Source organism: Thunnus albacares, chromosome 13 (genome assembly GCF_914725855.1).
Source record: "Thunnus albacares chromosome 13, fThuAlb1.1, whole genome shotgun sequence".
Lineage (NCBI taxonomy): Eukaryota > Metazoa > Chordata > Actinopteri > Scombriformes > Scombridae > Thunnus > Thunnus albacares.
Genome location: NC_058118.1, coordinates 29594085 through 29613824, shown reverse-complemented (window position 1 = coordinate 29613824; position 19740 = coordinate 29594085). Strand labels below are relative to the sequence as shown.

The 19740-nt window shown below is 39.1% G+C and overlaps 2 protein-coding genes across 2 annotated transcripts; both read right to left on the bottom strand.

Annotated features, from left to right (window-relative positions):
* Window positions 1–1064: 1064 nt before the first annotated feature.
* Window positions 1065–5911, bottom strand: LOC122995320 (G protein-activated inward rectifier potassium channel 3-like). Its single transcript, XM_044370465.1, has 3 exons — window positions 5519–5911; window positions 2460–3672; window positions 1065–1461 (listed from the first exon to the last, which is right to left on the bottom strand). Exons 1-3 carry the CDS (start codon window positions 5711–5713, stop codon window positions 1265–1267), a joined length of 1605 nt encoding a protein of 534 aa, XP_044226400.1. The 5' UTR covers window positions 5714–5911; the 3' UTR covers window positions 1065–1264.
* A 1955-nt stretch (window positions 5912–7866) lies between these two features.
* On the bottom strand, window positions 7867–18438 carry zw10 (zw10 kinetochore protein). Its single transcript, XM_044371083.1, has 16 exons — window positions 18230–18438; window positions 17100–17234; window positions 16842–16943; window positions 16509–16586; window positions 15436–15595; window positions 14820–14996; window positions 14372–14569; window positions 14004–14140; window positions 13690–13872; window positions 13062–13285; window positions 12718–12789; window positions 12445–12614; window positions 11331–11461; window positions 11083–11214; window positions 10059–10261; window positions 7867–9338 (listed from the first exon to the last, which is right to left on the bottom strand). Exons 1-16 carry the CDS (start codon window positions 18332–18334, stop codon window positions 9218–9220), a joined length of 2328 nt encoding a protein of 775 aa, XP_044227018.1. The 5' UTR covers window positions 18335–18438; the 3' UTR covers window positions 7867–9217.
* Window positions 18439–19740: the final 1302 nt, after the last annotated feature.

Sequence of the window (19740 nt, the reverse complement as noted above, 5' to 3'; positions counted from 1 at the left end):
GTTCGCAATTTCTCAAGTCTATCTTAAGTCCAAATGAACACTGAAACAGTTTTTGCTTGCTGTAATCATTCCTCCTGTTCATTCCGACCATTATAATATCACCTTCAAATGCATTTACGATGTAAGTGATGGGGGACTAAATCCAGAGTCCTCGTTTTGAGCAAAAAGATATTTAGAAGTTTATCTGAAGCTAATATGAGGCCTCAGCTGTCTGAGTTAGTCAAATAAAGTGGATATCTCCCACAATTATAGTCTATTTAGTAACAAAATTCCCTCTTTGTGTCTCATCAGTGTTTTCCTGTTTAGCTGCACCGGAAGGATTGTAACAAAAAGAGGGAATATGGCTGTAAAAAGACTGTAACGTCGAAAGATATTGACTTAATTGGTCCAATTTGGGTCAAATAAACTTCTAAATAAACTTTTGCACTGAATGAGGCTTTTGGATTTTGTCCTTTATCACTTACATTGAAAGTGCATTACGAGGGGATCTCTTAATGGCCAGTATGAACAGGAGGAATGATTACAGCAAGAAAAACGTCTCAATGTTTATTTGGGCTCCTGACTATTGTTTTTAGACAGACTTGAAAAATTGTAAACCTATCCTTTAAGGTTTTGCGTATATAAATATGATCAAGCTGATCATCTGATAAATTTTAAAAATGGTATTGTAGAGATTAAACTGCCCCATGATTTATAAAGGAATTAAAATTCATTTTACCTCAATTAGCTACAACATTAAATGCTAGTAACATGTTTAATGAAGCAGTGACTATAGCATGAGTGCTTTTGTTACATTTTGCTAATGTTAATATGTATATGTTCACCTGTTATCACGTCACTGAAGTTCATTACTTAGATTATATGAAGACCATGATAAAAAAGGTCCGGCAAAGCTAGTGAGTCGACCTTTGTGTTCAGTTTATTTTGCCACAATATTTTTTTAATTGCCCAGACATGACCACAGACAGTTGGGTTTAGGACGATGTTTATTTTTATTTTTGTAGTATGATTTAAACACATCATGAACCATTCATTATATAATATAGCATTATTAGAATGGCATATTATAATAAATACGTGCAGAAAACCTTATTAGACAGAACAACAGAAATTATGGCTACCCTGAGATCAATATTCATGAAAAATGATTTGTTATTTATCAGGGTATGTCACAATCACTTTAAGTCACTCATTATATGTCATTATATATGTCATATGTCATGCCATGTACAGAAACAAGAAGTGTTTGTTTTGTCAACATTTTCTAAAATACAATTTCTTTTTCCTTTTCTGTGTTTCTGTGCTTTGCACTCAGTTGGGACATTTGGACTTCAAAGGTTTTGTCAAATGCACTGTAGTCCACACGAAACGCCCCTTTCTCCAAGGAAATGCACGACTCAAATCGGTGGCCCCACAGGACCTCATCCTCTGTGTAGGATGTCCTAGCTTGGCATGTCATACCTGCAACACAGTGAACAGTCAGAGAATCAGGTAAATGTCACTTTATTGGACAAAGACCAAACAAATTAATTCAGGCCTTTTACACAGCCGAGGTTTTCACTTGCCACAGTCGGAAAAGCACAGGTATAACTAATAAACGATGCCTTCGTTCTTTTCAAATGTCCCAGTAAGTCATGGCAGTATGACAGTAAACCTGCTCACACAATACCAGGACATTGAGGCAGCTAAATGGAATTCAGCCATTTTTTTTTTATTATTATTTCCACCTGTGCTCCTACTGGTTCTTACTGTGGCAAGTAAAAAACAAAAAAGCCTGTTATACAGATACATTGGAAAACACATTTTTCTCTCCATTTCTGGCTTTCCAACCATATCTGGCCAACATTTACCAGCAATGAGAAATAGAACTTTTTTTGAGAACTGTCAACATTGATGATTTCTATTTTGAATTGGCAGCAGTAGCGTGCAACTCTGTCTACTATCTACAGGCTGTTGCTATCCATCTACTATGACTTCATCACATAGCTAAATAAAACATGTGCTGCTTAAAATGAAAGAAATGGTTGTTAATTGATATGTTTGTTTGCTGCTGGTGAAAAGGTAGCCTATCACCACCTTATGGAAAATATATTTTCAGTTTCAGTTAGAGAGTAAATAAACTCTCTGGTTAATGGGTGCAATCGTATCACTATTTGAAAGTTGTGCAGAAACAAAGATGTGTAAAGGGCAACACCTATGTTGTGTGTTTGGTGATACTGAAACATTAAACAAGTGATTACGGAGAGAGTCCGGGTAGAAAAAGCACATATCCTGAAGATCAAGCAGTAGGCCACATGGTCTCTCCATCAAAACAAACTCTTTGCCAGAATATAGACAGAAAAGGATCTGAAAATGCAAATGTAGATGGAAAACTTTCCACATGTAGACATTGTTTTCAAATGTTAGTATGGAAATGGCCTTAGTTGGAGGACAGCACCAGCCTTAAAAATACTACAAACCAGATGCTTCCACGATGCCCTCCAGGATGACAATGATCTCAAACGACTCCCTCTTCAAACGCTCGAGCCCAACCTCCCAAAAGGGGCTGCTTTCATTGATGACATGGGTAATAGTCTGAGGTTCCACCAGGAGGAGCCTGTCTCCCCCAGTGTCATAGCCCAGATTGATCTCTGACTGCTCCAGTGGGATGAACTCGCCCTCCTTGGTCTGTCTAGACTTGATCAGCTTGGCTCGGATCTTGGCATCCACCATGTGGCTCTCTCTCAGATCGCCGATGCGGAAGAGCATGCACAGCTTCTCGTCACGTTCACATATGACGCAGTGCTTGCTGAAGATCAGCGTCTGGGCTCTCTGCTGTGGACGGGAGATTTTAACAAACATGCAGCCCACCATCAGAGCGTCGATAATGGAGCCAAGGATGGACTGGACCATCAGGAGGACCACACCCTCAGGGCAGTTAGCTGTCACCATCCTGGAGCCATACCCAATAGTCCTCTGGCTCTCTAATGACAGCAGCAGCGCTGATAGGAAACTGTCGACATTTTCAAAGCATGCCTGCCATTGTTGGTCATGGACATGGGCAATGTCGTCACGCAACCAGGCACCTAAGAAGTAGATCCCACCAAAGGCCACCCATGTGAGAATGTAGCCCATAGTGAAGACGAGAAGGAACCAGCGATACTTGAGGTCCACTAATGTGGTGAAAATATCTGAGATAAAGCGAATCTTGTCTGTAATAGGTCCAAGATTGACCCTGCACTTGCCATCTTTGGTGACATAACGTTGCCGCTGATTGCTGGCAGTAATATGTAATGAGTGCTCATCACCCAGCAGCTTACAGCGCTTCTTGAGAGTCTTTGCAGCATGCAGTTTCTCTGCTGCATGGACAGGAATGCTGCTGCTGCCAGCAGAGCCTATTGATTGGCGCCATCTGGAGCTGAAACGCCTGAGGTTTCTGCTGCGATGCAAACGCTGAGGCTTTGGGGTCTCATCTACTGTTTCCAGAGGAGCCGCTAGGATAGTGTGCTGGTGAGGGGGCTCTTGCCTGACCAAAGTCAGAGCCTGAGAGGACTGGCTGCGGGGGCTCTGGGTCTGGGAGAGAGAGGCCTCCTGGGATGGCGGGAGCGATGAGCCGTTGGCATAGTTCATGTTGTGGATGAGAGAGGTTCTTTCAGTGGTCATCATGGAAGCAACAGTGGATTTAGCTGCAGCCTGAAATAAAGAACAATAAGTATATGAGTATAAACCTGACACACAAAGGACAAGAACATTCATAAGATGTGTCCCATTCCAAATGTGTTGGAGAAATGTGGCTGTGGATACTGGTGATGTGGACATATTGCGCCAGAATCTGGACACCATGTCCAGTGTGTACTTTGTGTCCTCCGTATCCAAAAAACTCCTAAAGATTAAAAAAATGCCCGTAAGGTGGGGAATGGTGCTGCTATGATGAATCCTTTGCAGCGATCTCATTTTGGGAGGAGGTGCTGTAGAGGTGCTCTGCGCATGAATGTACAAATATTGAATCCTCAAGCTGAACCAAATGAATCATCAACGTTACTGACTAATTCAATCATTCCTAGTAACTTTGAGACTTTACTTAAAAAATAGTCAGTAACTATGAATCTTTGACTAAACTGAACAAAACAAGTCCAATCATCAGTAATTCAGAGTGGGCGCCTGTGTAGTAGCTCCAGTTGTTTTCTTCATTGGTTTGTATTGTCTGTACTAAATAGACCACTATATGCTTAAATTCCCTTCGGGATTAATAAAGTATCTATCTATATATCTATCTGGCGGGATGTTTGTGTTTTTAGAAAAAAAAAACATCAAAATGAACTATGATCGTTAATATTTAAAGAATAATTCTGGCAATATTCTACAATTTTCTTGTTAAAAGACCAAAACCATCAAAGAATTGATTTTCCTAACAAGTGTTGTCTGTGTAGCAATAGCCTGATAGTGTTTATTTCTCTGTGCTATAGATCTTCACTGTTCTCAAAAAACAGTCAAAATCGAAACAGCTCCCAATGTAGAGTCCATCTTTGACTCGTGTAGATCACTTTCTGCCTCCCTTGTTCATAGGATTTGACACTGTACAAAATTATCAATTTTTGGAAATATATTTTCAAACTTTGTCAGATGTCTTTGGACAGCTGATACAATTAGGTCCTGTGATTGCAATATATGGTGTCACCGCCTCATATATGTAACTGAAGCCAAATACATAGTCATAACATTTGTAATACTTTCAATTTTTTACATTTTATGTTTATTTTTTAGCAGAAAAAAACAGCAGAGTAATAAAAAAACATTACCAACTGTGGGTCTGACTCAAGTTAGACAAAAACATTCTTCATATATGAGGGTTGAGCAACGAAACTATTTTTAAAGAGTGAAAAAGAGTAAAAAGAATACAGAATTTGGCGTTTTTAAAATATGTATACAGAGACTGGTTACACAGAATTTGGAGGGCTGGAATAAGACATTTATTATTAAAACGTTCTTTTAGTGATTACAGTTTTGATTCAGAGGAGGAACACATCCATACAAATCTTTGAAAAGTATTTCTAAATTGTCCAAATTTTAATGAAACAGAATCTTAAACCACAATTAGTGGTTAATTAATTTAAAGGAGGTATGGGGTGCAGTTAAGTTAAGAGAAACGTTTTGGTAAAATAGTACAAAGTGAAGAAGAGAAAAAGGCAATTATGTAAAAACTTTCATTTTAGTGATTTGGAGATGCTCAGAACCCCCCAGACTCATTAAATGGTTGAGTGAAGTGATGCAGCACCTTAAATTCAAGAAGTTCAGGTATGTGCTTCTTGCTTCCCCAGAAAAAAAAATCAAGGAAATATTGCAGATTTCTCTGAATTACACCAACATTAGACTCTAAGCTGTGCTCAGTTAAATAGAAAGTGTAAAGGTCATTTAACACTGTCACCTGTGTCATTTCCCTTTTTGGTTTCTAATTAAGTTGTTCGATATCGGTATGTTCAAGAACCAATTAACAGTTTTTTAAAAACCACATCACATCATATAAAAAAGAAAGCTGTACCTTGTAAGAGTAAGGAGTGTAACGGATGGACTCTGGCTGTGGTCTGGGCAGGTACGCCAGCAGATGTTTAGCAGTGAGAGTCTGTGTTGGGGGAATGGAGTTCCTGCGGGGCTCGATCCTGACAGAGCTCCTGTTGGGACTGCTGCACTGAATGTTTAGTAGCGTCTCTCTGCTGCACATCACAGTGGAGATCATTGCTGAGGTCCTCAAGATGCTCGGCTTAGATGCGGATTACTCTTGAAGTTTTGCTTCTGTTTAGGCAATGACATTAAAATATAAGCCGGTTCTCAGCAGCAGCTAAAGAGTTATATAGACACTCCAACCTCCTCCCGGATATTTCTATTGATAAGCCCGTGCCAAAAGCAATGGTGCTCCTCATCAGTGTAACATGAGGTTTCTTCAGTCTGAAGTGGGCTGATCAGTGTCTCAGTCCCGGCTGCAATTTATTACACATGTAGGGATTATCGCTAATCCTCGATATCAATCTGAGAAACACCAAGGAACACGATGGATTTAAAAAGATTAGCCAGAAGGCTTAGAGAAAGTATTGTCCAGATGTGATAAAACGAACTGTGGTGAATTCACTTGTCTCTTGTGTAAATGTTTGAACAGTGCTGTGCTTACTGTAGGACAACACACTCACACTGAGAAACAGGGACCCAACTGTGTGGGTACAGCTGCTCAGGGCAGCCAATTAGCTGCACAGGGTTTTACTGTGAAGGAAACCATCCTCAAATAGAAAGAATGTAACTGTTTTATAACTAACATTATTAGAGAAGAGAGAAGGAATTACTACGGAGCCCCTAAAGTCCCAAAAGGTGGTATTTTTTTTAATCTTGTGCCCACAAGATAAAAAAATACCACCTTTTGGGACTTAAGGGCTCCATAAAAAATATACCAAATTGACTATTCAAATAAAGCAATGAACGCCGCCATGTTTCTAACATACGTGAGAAATCAACAAACTATTAAAAGCTATAAATGCAACTTACTCTGTAAATTAAAGAGTACTTGACCTGCTCTATGTGAAAAGTGCCTTGAGATGACTTTTGTTGTGATTTGGCGCTATATAAATAAAAATTGATTGATTGATTGATTGATTGATTGATTGATTGATTGATTGATTGATTATAAAGCTGACATTAAGGGGAAATCTGCTTCTGCCTGTCCGTCTGATGGGGGAAACAGTTTGGAGTGAAGAGCTCCACAAAGTACTTATAATGACATGAAATTACCTCTAATAATATATAATACTAAACTTTGATTAGCACTTTTCTTAATAAAGCTGAAGGATATAATACAGAGCTTGTATGAATTTAGTGTGCACAGTCTTGTGTGCTGAAGATCTTACCAGTATTAATGATAAATATGTTTGTCCCATGGCTGCTGCTAAATGTATTTCATTGGGAGCACGAATGCAAATTTCAATCAACCTCCCTATTTGATCATGATCTTGAGTGCAAGTTGGCATTCTCGCCCAGAGGACACTAAAACTCATGAAGAGTCCAAAATAGAAAAAAAAAAAAATATCACTTGGGGAGCATCAACATGCTCAATAAATCTATGATCTTCTTCCCACTACATTTGATTAAATGTCTTTTGTTTCAGTTGAAGTTTGGCCTGAGTAGTAGTAGTGAAAAGAGTAGATCCTCCTGTAAAACATTGGTTTTCCAACCTTTTTTTCCTTAAGGGATTCATTACAGAATAATGAATGACTCTGCAATTAACCCGAATAGTGAACATTCAAACCTGTAAGAAGTTTGAGTATAACTACAAATGTGGATTACATTTTGAACAGATTATTTCTTGTTTATATTGCAATGCATCAGACAAATTGTATTTGTACTTAATCGGCTTCTTTTTGACACATTCAGTGTTCTCTTCTTCTTGACACTGGGCTTCTTCTTCATTTATTGAGAAAAATAATTAAATTTCATTGATTTCTTCACTGAAATTAGTTAAATTTAGCCTTTGGGAATTAGTGCCTTAAAACACTTTACAACACTTAGATTCATTAGATGGGAACCATGTTTGCTCAAAACTAATTTCATAGAAATCCAGCTAGTGCTTCGAGTTTCAGACCTTGTCTTCGTGGTGGAGACAGGAGATTTAGCCGTCAGCTAAACTTACTAAGAACGGACACAAAACTTCAGCAAGCAGTTTCAAGTCACACCTGCAGCTGTTGTTCACTGTTGCTGGTCAACATGGACGCCGACATGAAGCAAGAGGTGTTCAGCTGCTAAAAGCTGAGTTAGTTTGGACGTTTTAACAGTGAACACTGGAGGCTTTTCTCTCAGCAATTACAATTAAATAATCACCACACTCATTCATCAAAAACAGTTTGGAAATGTTTTGAAAAGTCTTTTGGTTTATTTATTTTACAATAAATATAATACAGAGGAGTTAAGTTTAATGGCTCTCACAAGAAACTTCTGAACCAGAGAGGCAAAGTTCATTTAGAGGCATCGTGATTAAAGCAAACAAACATCTCCAGACAAACTCTCATTCCAGGAATGACGTCGGCACATAAAACTGAGACCTTTGAAACAAGCTACAGATGAAGTTTGATAACATTTCCAAAAGACATTAGAGGGAAACTTGGTATTTTTCAACCTGGACCCTATTTTCCCATCATTGTGTGTCTAAGTGACTAATGGGAACAACGATATTTGAAACTGGTCCAGTATCGAATGAGAGCGCTTCAGCCAGCAGCTGCAATGTGATTCTATCGGTGTACATCCACTAAAACCGACAGGCTCAGATTGTTACTATAGGTGTCTGACAACATTATGGAAAGGAGCATACAGGTCTTTACCTTTCACTTGATCCAGTCTTTTTGTTGTTGTGTGAAAGTTGAGTTGTTGCAGGAAGACAGCTAAATAATCAGCTTAATATTCAGCCATGACTTCTTTTAGATAACACTAACTAACAAACTCTTCCCAGCACTCCTCTCTCCAAATCTCACTCACATATCCGACGTTGTCTTCCTGCAACAACTCAACTATCGTAAGACTTGGTTAGAAATAACAAACAAGGTAAAGAAAAAAGTTTTATTCCTCTGTATGCTCCTTTCCATAATGTTGTCAGACAATTACAACAACAATCTGAGCCTGTCAGCGGCGAAAACAAGCACTTTTAGTGGATGTACACTGACGGGGCTCCATTGCCTCAAAGGATTACACAGCAGTCTGTTTCACGGCTGCCGGCTGAAGCGCTCTCACTCAATACTGGACAAATTTCATAAATTGTTGTCTCCCTTAATCACTAGACACAAAATGATGGAAAAATAGAGTCGAAGCTGAAAAGTTTCCCTTTAACCCTCCATACGACATCACATGTCAACAGATGGCGAGTCGCTGGTTACGTAACCTCAGCGGGCTTTGCAGCAGTAACCTTCTAATGCTTATATGACTGAGGCTGCTGGACGCTGATGTACAGAAGCCTTCATGTAATCTCTGTAGGACTAATTGCAGTCTGCGTGCTGAGACAGAACATATCCTACAGACTGATTACAACCAGCTTACACCCACAGCCATCAGACAGGGCTGTATCTGCTGACGAACCTTTCAACTCATAAATGTATTTTTTTTTTTTAATGGATATAACCGAAAAAGGAAATGAATACAGACAAAAAAATGATATTTTCCTCAGAGGAAAAAGTGCTGTAGTATCTTCTTGGTGGTCATTTACTTGGAGTATCTATTTGATTTTGGTCAGCGCTACAGCTCTCCTCTCTGTGTTCTGAAACAGGGCTCGGATCAGACTCTTCACCTCCGAGCTGGAGAACTCCAACGCCAGCGGACCTTTACCGTCAGCCCACCTGTGGAGAGGAATCACCAACAAATCAGCCAATCACACACACATCCATGAGAAAAAAAAAAGTATCATGGTGTCCCTTCCTCTAATTATAAAGGAGCACTCTGATAATTTTCTATATTAAAGGGTCAGTTTACTTGTCATGAGGAGAACTACACAGTCTGTTTTCTGTGGCGCTGGAGGAGTTTATTTTTAATTATTTCCTGTTTACTGTATGATAGAGCTGCAAAGATTAGTCCATTAATTGATTAGTCAATGGAAAGAAAATTAATCACCGACTATTTTGATAATCGATTAAACCAAAAAATGCGTCACTACACCTACGAATGATGATGCAAAATGATGATGATTAATGTGTGTAATCTGCTAAAATCTACTGCTCATCATAGAGTAAACTATTGTTTTCCTGTTATAAAGGAGGCAGTGAATACGGCTAATTACAGAGCAATTACTTAGCTAGCTAATCAAAATCCTGAATCTATTCTGAATCTATTCTGCTGTAGGTAAACTTAAAGTAATCAGATGAGATAAAGACAACACACTACAGCTGCTTTACATAAAAACTATATCTGAAGCATTTTATAACTTCAATCCTTTATGAAATCATTAATTTACACTTTTAACATAAAATGAATCTCTTTTTCCAGACTTTAAAACCTGCAAATACCCCTTCTATATTTTATTTACTTAATTATTTATTGATATTTTATTGTTTCCTTCTCACCTGTCAACAATCTCCTGGAGGTTCGCCCGCAGCACGATGACCAGCTCCTTGAAGGTACTCCACTTCTTCACATAGAGGGGAACTTCCTCCTGATATTTCTTGTTCTTGTTCTCTTCAGCCAGAGGGATGAAGACCAGCGGGCCTTCTTCAATGACGTTTTGGCACAGTGTGTGGAGGTGCTCACCGTCCTCAGAGGAAATATCCTGGAGACAGTTAAGTGAGAGATAAAATCTAAATAATGTATACTATGACTAGACAGTACATCATCTCCATATCTTAGAGAGATTATATGATATGACTGAAAGTTTAACTGGGATATTGTGACAACTGAAGACCTGCCACTTGTTGTTTTTGTAGTTTAAAATAGGCGCAAACAGCCGACCCAAGATCATAGGTGGTGCTTTTTCATCTCATAAATGATCTTTGGCCGGGTACAGACACTGGCTCAAGTTAATTTTGGCAGGTAACTTTAGTTTGCTACAGTTGATACAATCTGCTGCGATTAACATTACTTACGTACATCAGTAAAAGGTTCAGCACTGTCTAAAAACAAGAAGCCTGCTTTCCTCGATGTTGTGAACATTGCTGGTAAAAGAGTGAGGAGAGGCAAGAGGTTTGTTTGGCTGAGTCTGAGCATTTTATCAACCTGAGACCACAACTAACACAAAACTGGTCATCAGAACCCACACAGACGGCTGTGGAAATATAAATCATGCTGAATTTATCAGTTATTAGAGAACAGGTCCCTTCCTCTGTGTTTTTCACATGGTATTTATTAGCTTTTTTATTAGCCGGCCACTGACTCTGACATTATTTGAATTCCATCTTTTATTTATTTTAATTGATGGTATGTGTCTTCACTTAGCTTCAGAGGACTCAGATTACACAAATAAATAAATAAATCATTCTTAAGGATACTCTGTGTTTTATTTGCTGTAATGTCCTTTTTACAGTAGTAATACCTCTGCATCTGTAGCAGCCAAAGTTTATGTAAAGGCCTGTAATTTAAAAAAAAAAGACAAACCTCCAGCATCATGATTTTGGCGATGATTTCTGCGATGGCCGTGTTGAGGAGGTTGCCCATGGCTTTACAATAGATGCTGACTGGTAGGACATCCTGCCACACTGTGCCCAGCTGCTTCAACTGATGGATGACCTGCAGCGAAGCAAACACATGAAAACCGTATGTATGAGAAGCAGCGCATGAATAAAACATTTTTCTGATCAGATAAATTCATTATTGTAACTCATTTACATGTTATTTCCTCTCACCTGTCTCACTGCCTTGCTGGCTGCTATGTAGTTGTCTTCATCATCCAGGTTACAGAAGTTGTGAGCGGTGGAAAGTCTCTCCAACAGTTCACCTCTCTGGACGTTCAGCTGTGCTAAGAAGCACTGGGCACCTGACAAACACAATCACTCCTTTAATTTAACTGCAAATAAAGTCATATCATCTGTCTGATTCATCAGCTGAAGCTCCAGGAGGCTTGAAAGTTCTTCACACCCCACAACATGAATAACATATGACCATTTTACTATTCTAAACAGAGGTCTGTGCAGGTCCAGTTTTGCAAACCTGTACCTGCATCCATGAAGGTCAGTACTGGAACCGACTCACGATTTATTTTATTTTCTTCAAACCGACCAGTCAGTGTAAGAGCTGCGGTATCAGCAGTAGACGCTCACAGCAGCCGTCAGAAATAAATCAATGATTGTTTAAAAATGTGATTGTGGAGGTAAAAGCAGCCTCTGTGCTCTTCTGTCCACACAGCATGTAAACCTTCAGTATTTCAATCTTCCAACACGGGGACCGGGACTTAATGGTAACTGAACTTTTGTTAGTTTATCTGTTTTGTGTAATTTTCTACAGACTGATGAGTTGTTCCAAAAGATTTAACTATGAGATTTTGTTGTACAGCAACAGACTTTTTTACTTTCTAAGTAAAATCTCCACATTCTGTTTGGATAAGAGGCCAGAAAAGTGACAGACTGATGAAAATCACACTGAAAATAAAAAAAATACCTGACATATCTCTTCTTGTTTCCCCTGCCCATATCTTATTCTGTAAATATGATTCTTAGTCTTATGAAAGTGTAAAACACAGTATTTGGCCTGAAGGTGGCACTAAAGGAAAAGGTAGAAGCATAAATGTGCTCAGCAAATTTCATGGTAATCTGCCTGATATTGATCATTTTGTGTGAAGAAGTGGAACTTTTGGCCTGATGGTGGTGAAAGTGTGGAACTTTAATGTCAATGGGAATTTATAATGAGGGGTCAAGGGCAAAAAAAAAACTTAAATGGTAGCGCTACACGAAAGGTCAAGAAGTAATTTCTGTGATGAATTTCATGACAACGTGGCCAGCAGTTATAACACAGTTTTCTTACCCAGTTTCCTGAATCCGGGCACCATGTCAACAAACGTTGCGATGCCCTCGCCGAGGGGCTGCGGCAGGTGGGCTCTGAAATGGTGGCCCAGGGTGAGAAGGTGGTGGGCCAGGTACATGCAGTTGTTGTGCTGGATGGCAGCCAGGTGAGGAAACTTGAGCAGGTTCTCCCTGTGGATAGCAGTAGCAGAGGAAGAGGAGGCAACCACTTACACCTACTGGTTAAATGTGCTGGTTTGGTCTGTTATATGTTGTTTAATGGAAACCTCCTTACTTGTGGTATGTTGGTACAACATCATAGAAGAGCTGGAAAATGTTTCTCACAGTGAAGAAGAGCTGTAACGCACTGAAAAAGACAACAGAAAACCTTTTTACTTATAATGTTATGACAAAGTGGTCCAATAAAAAACACAACTAGTCAACAGTGCTGTGAGCTAAAAAAGAATAAAGTGTATAAAATAAAGAATAAAGTGTATAAAATAATCATAAATCATGCTGAGACTTTACAGCGTATGATATGACTCTCAGTGGAGTCTTCCCCATTTAGAAAAACACAGTAGGACTATTACATTGTGCTCTATTCAGAGGACAGTGAGGTCTCTGAGCACTATAACGCACCATTGTGTAGAGCTTCCAACGGCCTCACACAGCGTGTTGAGCGCGAGCTCCATCAGCTGCTGCACTGACTCACTGATGCGACAGGCTGGCAGACACAGACTCCACGCAGACAGCTGCTTCGCGTTCTCCATTGTCATCTCCTCCTTTCTGGTCTCCTGCTTCACCTTCACCTCTGAACCTGGAGCAGGCAGCTTGGGAAGACGCAGCTTGGAGTCTGGTGTGATCTAGAAGAGGAAGATTGAAAAACAATTTTGGCGATTAAACTAAAAGATAAACAAAATCCATCATCTGGAGGCTTTGGGAGATACATCATGTAAAGCCAGACTGCAGTATAACTCAAAGGTGCCCATTCTCTGTGAGACAATTAGAGAGGTACTAATTTACCAGTCTCTGTATCATAATACATTAATAGAGTGTTGCATCATGGGTTGTTTGAAGCTTTAATGTTGCGAAGGCAGACAGCTTCTTCAAGTCTGTTTATAGTTTATCTTTTAACACTGGAAGTGTTTAGGAAACCTGATTTAACTGAGAGGAGCTTCTGACAGCTTCCACTTTAGTTTATGGCGAGTAAATCAATCGCCTGTCTCCAGTTTATTCATCCGGACACTCTGCTCTTGCTCTCACGTACTTTGACAGTGTTGTGCATCTTGGAGGTCATGAGTTTGCGGGCTGCCACGATGACGTCTTTGCACTTCTTGCTGGCAAAATGACAGTTGACATCTCTGGCATATTTAAGCAGGTCTGTAGAATCGCCCTGCAGGTACTCCATCTCCTTCAGAGACTTCTCAAACTCCTCCGTTTCCTTGATCACCTTGAACATGTACAAAAAAAAAAAAAACATAATCAGTAAAGACATTAGTGCTAAAAAAAAAAACTGCTGGGATAACTCTGTACATCTACTGTATGTATGTCTCATTATACAAACTGCCGTCAGGTCCGTACAGTGTTGTATTTCTCCAGCTGGCTGCTGTTGGTGGGGATGGAGTAGAGCAGACACTCGTGGATGATGCACTGCGACATTTCCTCCCAGATCAGCTCCCCCAAGATAGCCGAGAGCTTTTTATCACCGATGGACACATCTGAAAATTAAGACACGTGACTTTCCTTTCTGAAGTTCAATGTGGAACAAAGTTTAAGGTAAACATGGAACAAACATGTTAATAACTAAGTAATAAACATTTCATATCTCATATTGTTCAAATCTCATCTGCTGACTTTTTGGTTTCTACTGGATGAATGAAAACTCTTAAATTCCTGATCAAATTGTAAAATACAGTGATACTGAGCATCTTGAAAGCATGATACTGTACCTAGCAGGTGTGAGTGCAGTGTCTTGAGCACCAGGAGCAGTTTGCTGTAGACCTGTGAAGGAGAGGATCGCTCCTCGTGGCTCTCCTCCAAACACTGTAAGGCCAGGACGGTTCCCTCACCCTGCTGCTCTGTCACGCTCACCGACAGCGACGGGTACATCACCAACGGCTTCAACATGTTCTTCAACAGCACCTGACCTGAGCGCAAACAACAACCAGTATTGAGCAGTTCAGACCTTGGATACTTTGTGCTTTAGGGTTAGACGGATAAATCAACTCAGCAGTGCAGAAATGCCAACAATGTGCTTAGAAACAGTGTTTCCATGACATAGTTTGTCCACCGGAAAGCAACATCACATTAACTGAAATAAAGTGAAGATAATAAAGATTATAAAGATCAGGAAGGTGCACATTTAATAGTGAGCACTGCGGTGCTGCTTGCTCTTACAGAACAGTTTGATCCTGTGCTGAAGGTCTCCCTGGATGGCCAGAGCTTGCAGGACGCAGCGCAGCAGAGCAGGAGGTTTCAGTTCGTCGTCCTTACTGCAAGCATGACTCAGGTTAAGCTCCACATTTAAGAAGGACTTCGGACCTGCAGGCTCTGGTAGCGCACATCCAGGAGTCACTGCTAACACGTTCAGATAAAAAAAGTAAAGAGTAAGTAAGAGTAAGAGACCAGATCATGAAAATACATCTATTCAGTACAAGCTGGTTGGGACAGATCAATGATAATGTTCTATTTTTAGGCTATGGCTGGAATTAATGAAGTCTGTGGAGATAGTGAGTATTGATTTACAGATTGCACAATCCTCTGTATGACTAATAATAAAAGAGAGATACTCTGACAAGTTCAACAGTGCAGAAGGTGTATAGTGCATCTCTTCTTGTACCACTTCACACTCTTGTATTTGGCTTATTTTGTTAGATGACATTATATTTGGAGAAAACAGTCCGTACTGAGCAAAGTATGGTGCAGACTGAACCATCTTTCATACGCTTGTATTGGTATCACATCCGACATATATTGAAAAAAACTTTCAACCAGTTTTCTGAGGAAGTCTCACCCTTTGAGGACGGTAATCTCCAGATGACGAGGCGCTTCCATTCGTCTCCCAGATGGTAAATTAAGTTTTCTCTCTGCACAATCAACTCAGAGCTGAGAGCACTGAGCAGTGGCAGCTGGGAAACCTTCCAGCCCTTCAGTGAATCCACACTGGCCCTGGCCTGGAAATAATTATTACCCATCAATCAGTAAATTTACATGCACTGTATTCGTAGACATGCATATAGATGCTGCATTTCAGTAATAAAACGTCACCCCTACACCTAAAGGTATTTTAGATGTCTTTAACTGTATAAAGGCTCGTCTACACAGGATGCATTTCAGCCGTGTTTTTCAAGTTCGTCATCTGTCTCACGTGCGTCTGAGTGAACAGATCTGCTTCTATTTCAATCGATACAGTTGTCTACATGGGCTGCATAACAGGTCGCATTTCACTCCAGCTATACGTGCGTAACTGTAACCTCAACACGTATTTTTATGCTTCAAGTCTTTTTTCTTTGGTTTAACGCACATAAACACAGTAATTGTGTAGTGATTCCAAAACACAGGTGACATTTAAGAAATCAGGGTACTGGAGAAAGCAGCCTATAAACCGGTTATTAAAGTGCACTGAATGCTTGTTACCACAGTGGCTGCAAACCAAAACAGTCCATTAAGCATATTTAACACTATTTTGTATGAAATAGTGTTGCTTGTGTCACTTGACTGGTCATTACAAGTGACACACACATAATTCCAAATGAGCTGCACTAATCTTATTACAGTGTCTTATTTTCTGACAGTATTTACATTTAGCTTTGTTTTGCTCTGTTTACTGAAGCCAGATCATACCTGAAGCACGTTGATGTGACATCTTTTCCTGTTACATCAATTCTCCTGACATTTGAGTCATTTTCTTTATCCCTCATGATTAATTATATCACAAAAAACTGCTGAGTAAAAAAAAAAAATCCTCTCCTCTGTTTGGATTTAAGCTACACACAGCACACACACAACAATGACGGACAGTGATTCATTGTTTGTTCAGAGTAGAGGTCAAACTGTGTGAACAGACATGATGTAAGCAGCTCTTACCCTCTCCAGCTGGTTGGCTGCATCAACATACTTCTTCTCCAGTAAGGCTTTGTTGGACTCCTCCATGGCATTGTGAAACTGAGTCACATAGAAGAAATGACAATCCCACATTCAGTATTAATTGTGGATGCTGAACGCTAAAAGTCTTTCTTCCATAAACAAACATTGGAAAGGAGGCAGTTGTCTTATTGTCAGGCCAATACAGTTCTTTTATTCTATATATGACATTTCATAATTTGGGTGTTGGAGCAGTGTGGAAACTCTTTGACATTATTTACATGCTACTAAATATTAAATTATATTTGAATCAGTAACTTGACATGTGTTGCGTACCTCTTTTAGGTGTCCAAGCATTGTTATGATGATAGTATTTTTCTCTAGCTGCTGTTTCAGCTTTGCGTACTCCGTCACAGCCACGTGGATATCCCGCTGCACCTGTGTCCACAAACATAAAACACCAAACCGTTAAAAACTATGGCACAACTCCAAATCTTCCTCAAATAGAATTGAATCCAGCCTGTTCTGATTTTTTCTTGGGACCTGGCTTAAGTATCGATTTAATTTGCAGTTCCACACAAACCTCATACATACCTCAGTCTCAATGCAATTTTTAAGGACATCCATTTCTTTGGAGACATCATCCACCTGCATCATTAGCTCCTGAGACGCTTGAAGACTAGGTAGGAAGTCACTATACCTCTTGTTTAGCATGTCACATACTTCTTCCTATGAAAGATACATGAAGAAAACAAAGTTGTTAGATAAACTGTAATGACATGAACCTTTTGCTTTTAAGCCCAGAGCATGACTGTTGAAATCACAGCACTACACGAGCATTATATACAATAAATAAACAGACTAGCTCAAACATAAAAAATGAACAGAATAGTCAGGTGGATACTGGATGTCAGAATTGAGTGTACTTAACAATGCAATTTTTTATTACACTCAATTATTGTACTAAATTAATGGTTTCAACAGACAATTGTCAATTCAAAAGCCACTTGCTGTTTCTGCTGTTTATGTTCATACACTACATCAGAATCATCTTTATTGGCCAAGTATGTTTACATATACAAGGAATTTGACTCAGATTTAGTGGCTCTCAATGTATTTACACATAATATAATAACAGCAATCTTTAGAAATATGCACATAAGTTCAAAGAAGTGGAAGAGAACAAGGAGTGCTGATACACATTTTATATACACATAGTAGGTGGTTGTATACATAATATAATAATAATACATTAAAATTTATGCCGAATTTTTCACTCATAGTGAAACTCAAAGTGCAAAGAAGTGAAGGAGTGCAAGTATTAATGGGTGCACAAAGCTCAAGTCAGCAAAATACTCAAACAATCAATGTTTTAGCAATTTACTTCTTGCTTGCTCGCTTATATTTTTAATTTATTTGACTGTGGGTGTTTGTTTTACTTTATTCGGTTGTACAAACAGTCCCTTATGTTTGATGTTAGTGTGACACGTAGCTGTCAGCACCGTAGCTAACAGCCTTGCTAAAGAAAAGGCACAAAACTCGCTTTAGACTAAGTGGAAAGTCCGATAAGTATTTTATAATAATGTGGCTAATTCTTATTTCACTGTTATTTTAAGGAGCACCGTAAAATCAATATATCAGCAGTCAGATGATCAGAAAGTTTGGATGTTAGCGCTAAACTTCTAGTAAGTTACTAGCTAATGCTATGTTAGCCAGCGGATTACCTTCGTATCCTCCACCTTCCGCGACATTTTGCTGATTTTACTGGACAGGTCTTCTTTCTCCAGTTTGCCAGAGCTGGCGAGCACTTCGGTCACAAACGATGCCATGCTGTGAGTGTTACGTTTTTAAATGTTTTAACAAAACTGTGACAGCTCAGCAGCAACAACAACAACGGCTCAGCTCGGGACCCGCCGGGCGCTCTGATTGGCTGCGAGATGTCGGCCTTCTTCTTCGTTTTTTTAATTATTGACAAATGGCGCCCACGTCACGCCATCACCGCCATCAAGTGTTGTGGGAGTCACTTGTATCTAGTGCACCACTTCTGAAAAGTGTCCAGTGATGGAAAGTAACTTAGCACATTTACTCTAAGTAGTGTACTTAAGTACAATTTTGAGGTACCTGTACTTTACTTGCAACACTACAATACTCACTGCACCTACAAATTATACATATTTATTTCGTTTAAAAGGCAAAACCATATATTTCAACAGGCTGCATATATTGTACATAACGCACCTGCTATATGTACTGTATATAAAGTAACATGTCTTTTTTACCAGTTCTTTGCACCTATTTGTATCCTGTTTACAGGGATTTCACCTGTTTATAGTCATTCCTTTTGTATATTTCTGAAGATTCCTTGTATGCGTAAACATACTTGGCCAATAAAGATTTTTCAGATTTTTATTCTGACTGTGTATTTCCATTTGATGCTACTTTATACTTCCACTCCACTACATTTCAGAGGGAAATATTGTACTTTCTACTCCACTACATTTATTTGACAGCTTTAGTTACTTTTCAGATGAAGATTTGACATAATGGATAATATAACAAGCTTTTAAAATACAACACATTGTTAAAGATGAAACCAGTGGTTTCCAACCTTTTTGGCTTTTGATGTCTTACATAAAGCAGTGTGTAGTCGGGGTCACATTTCACATGTCTATGAGTTGTTAACAGCTCCACCAAATAGTGATTTTTCCCTCTAAACTTCTCACGATTTCATTTCAATAACCATTGAAATGACCATTTCACTTCAAGTTTGCGTGGTTGCCGCTGGACATTCACGATAACTTAGTGCACCTTAAATCAGCTGTATTATCATATTTGATGAGTAAGAGGGAGTGAGCTTCTCACGCAGAGCATATTTTAGTGAAGTGTTATTATCATATCATAAGGTTATAAAATTATCCTTTTTGTAAAACACTGATATAGATTGTTATTTTTTATTAGTTTTTATTTTTATTTTATTAGTTAACATAAAATATATGTTATTGTTTACATTTAGAAAGCAAGCGAGCCCGGCAGCTGAAAGAGACAGGCTTCTAGTTACTGATTATACCTTTCATTCTTTCTTTTGAGTGGGTGCAGGAGAACAACGATGTGTTAATTTCCTTGGATAGATTATTGTCATCAATCTCTAGTATCAAGCCCAGGACGTAAACATATTCTGTTTTACATCTTTCACAAGTTGTTCAGACTTCATAAGGGTTTAAGTGTTTGCTTCCTT

Coding starts and splice junctions, on each gene's coding strand:
- LOC122995320 (XM_044370465.1), bottom strand. CDS start 5,713: ATGATCTCCACTGTGATGTGCAGCAGAGAGACGCTACTAAACATTCAG. Junction 3,673..5,518: donor ACACTCCTTACTCTTACAAG/GTACAGCTTTCT, acceptor TCTTTATTTCAG/GCTGCAGCTAAATCCACTGT. Junction 1,462..2,459: donor GGGCATCGTGGAAGCATCTG/GTTTGTAGTATT, acceptor ACTGTGTTGCAG/GTATGACATGCCAAGCTAGG.
- zw10 (XM_044371083.1), bottom strand. CDS start 18,334: ATGGCATCGTTTGTGACCGAAGTGCTCGCCAGCTCTGGCAAACTGGAG. Junction 16,587..16,841: donor TGCTTGGACACCTAAAAGAG/GTACGCAACACA, acceptor TATGTGACTCAG/TTTCACAATGCCATGGAGGA. Junction 9,339..10,058: donor CTCCAGGAGATTGTTGACAG/GTGAGAAGGAAA, acceptor TCCTCTCCACAG/GTGGGCTGACGGTAAAGGTC.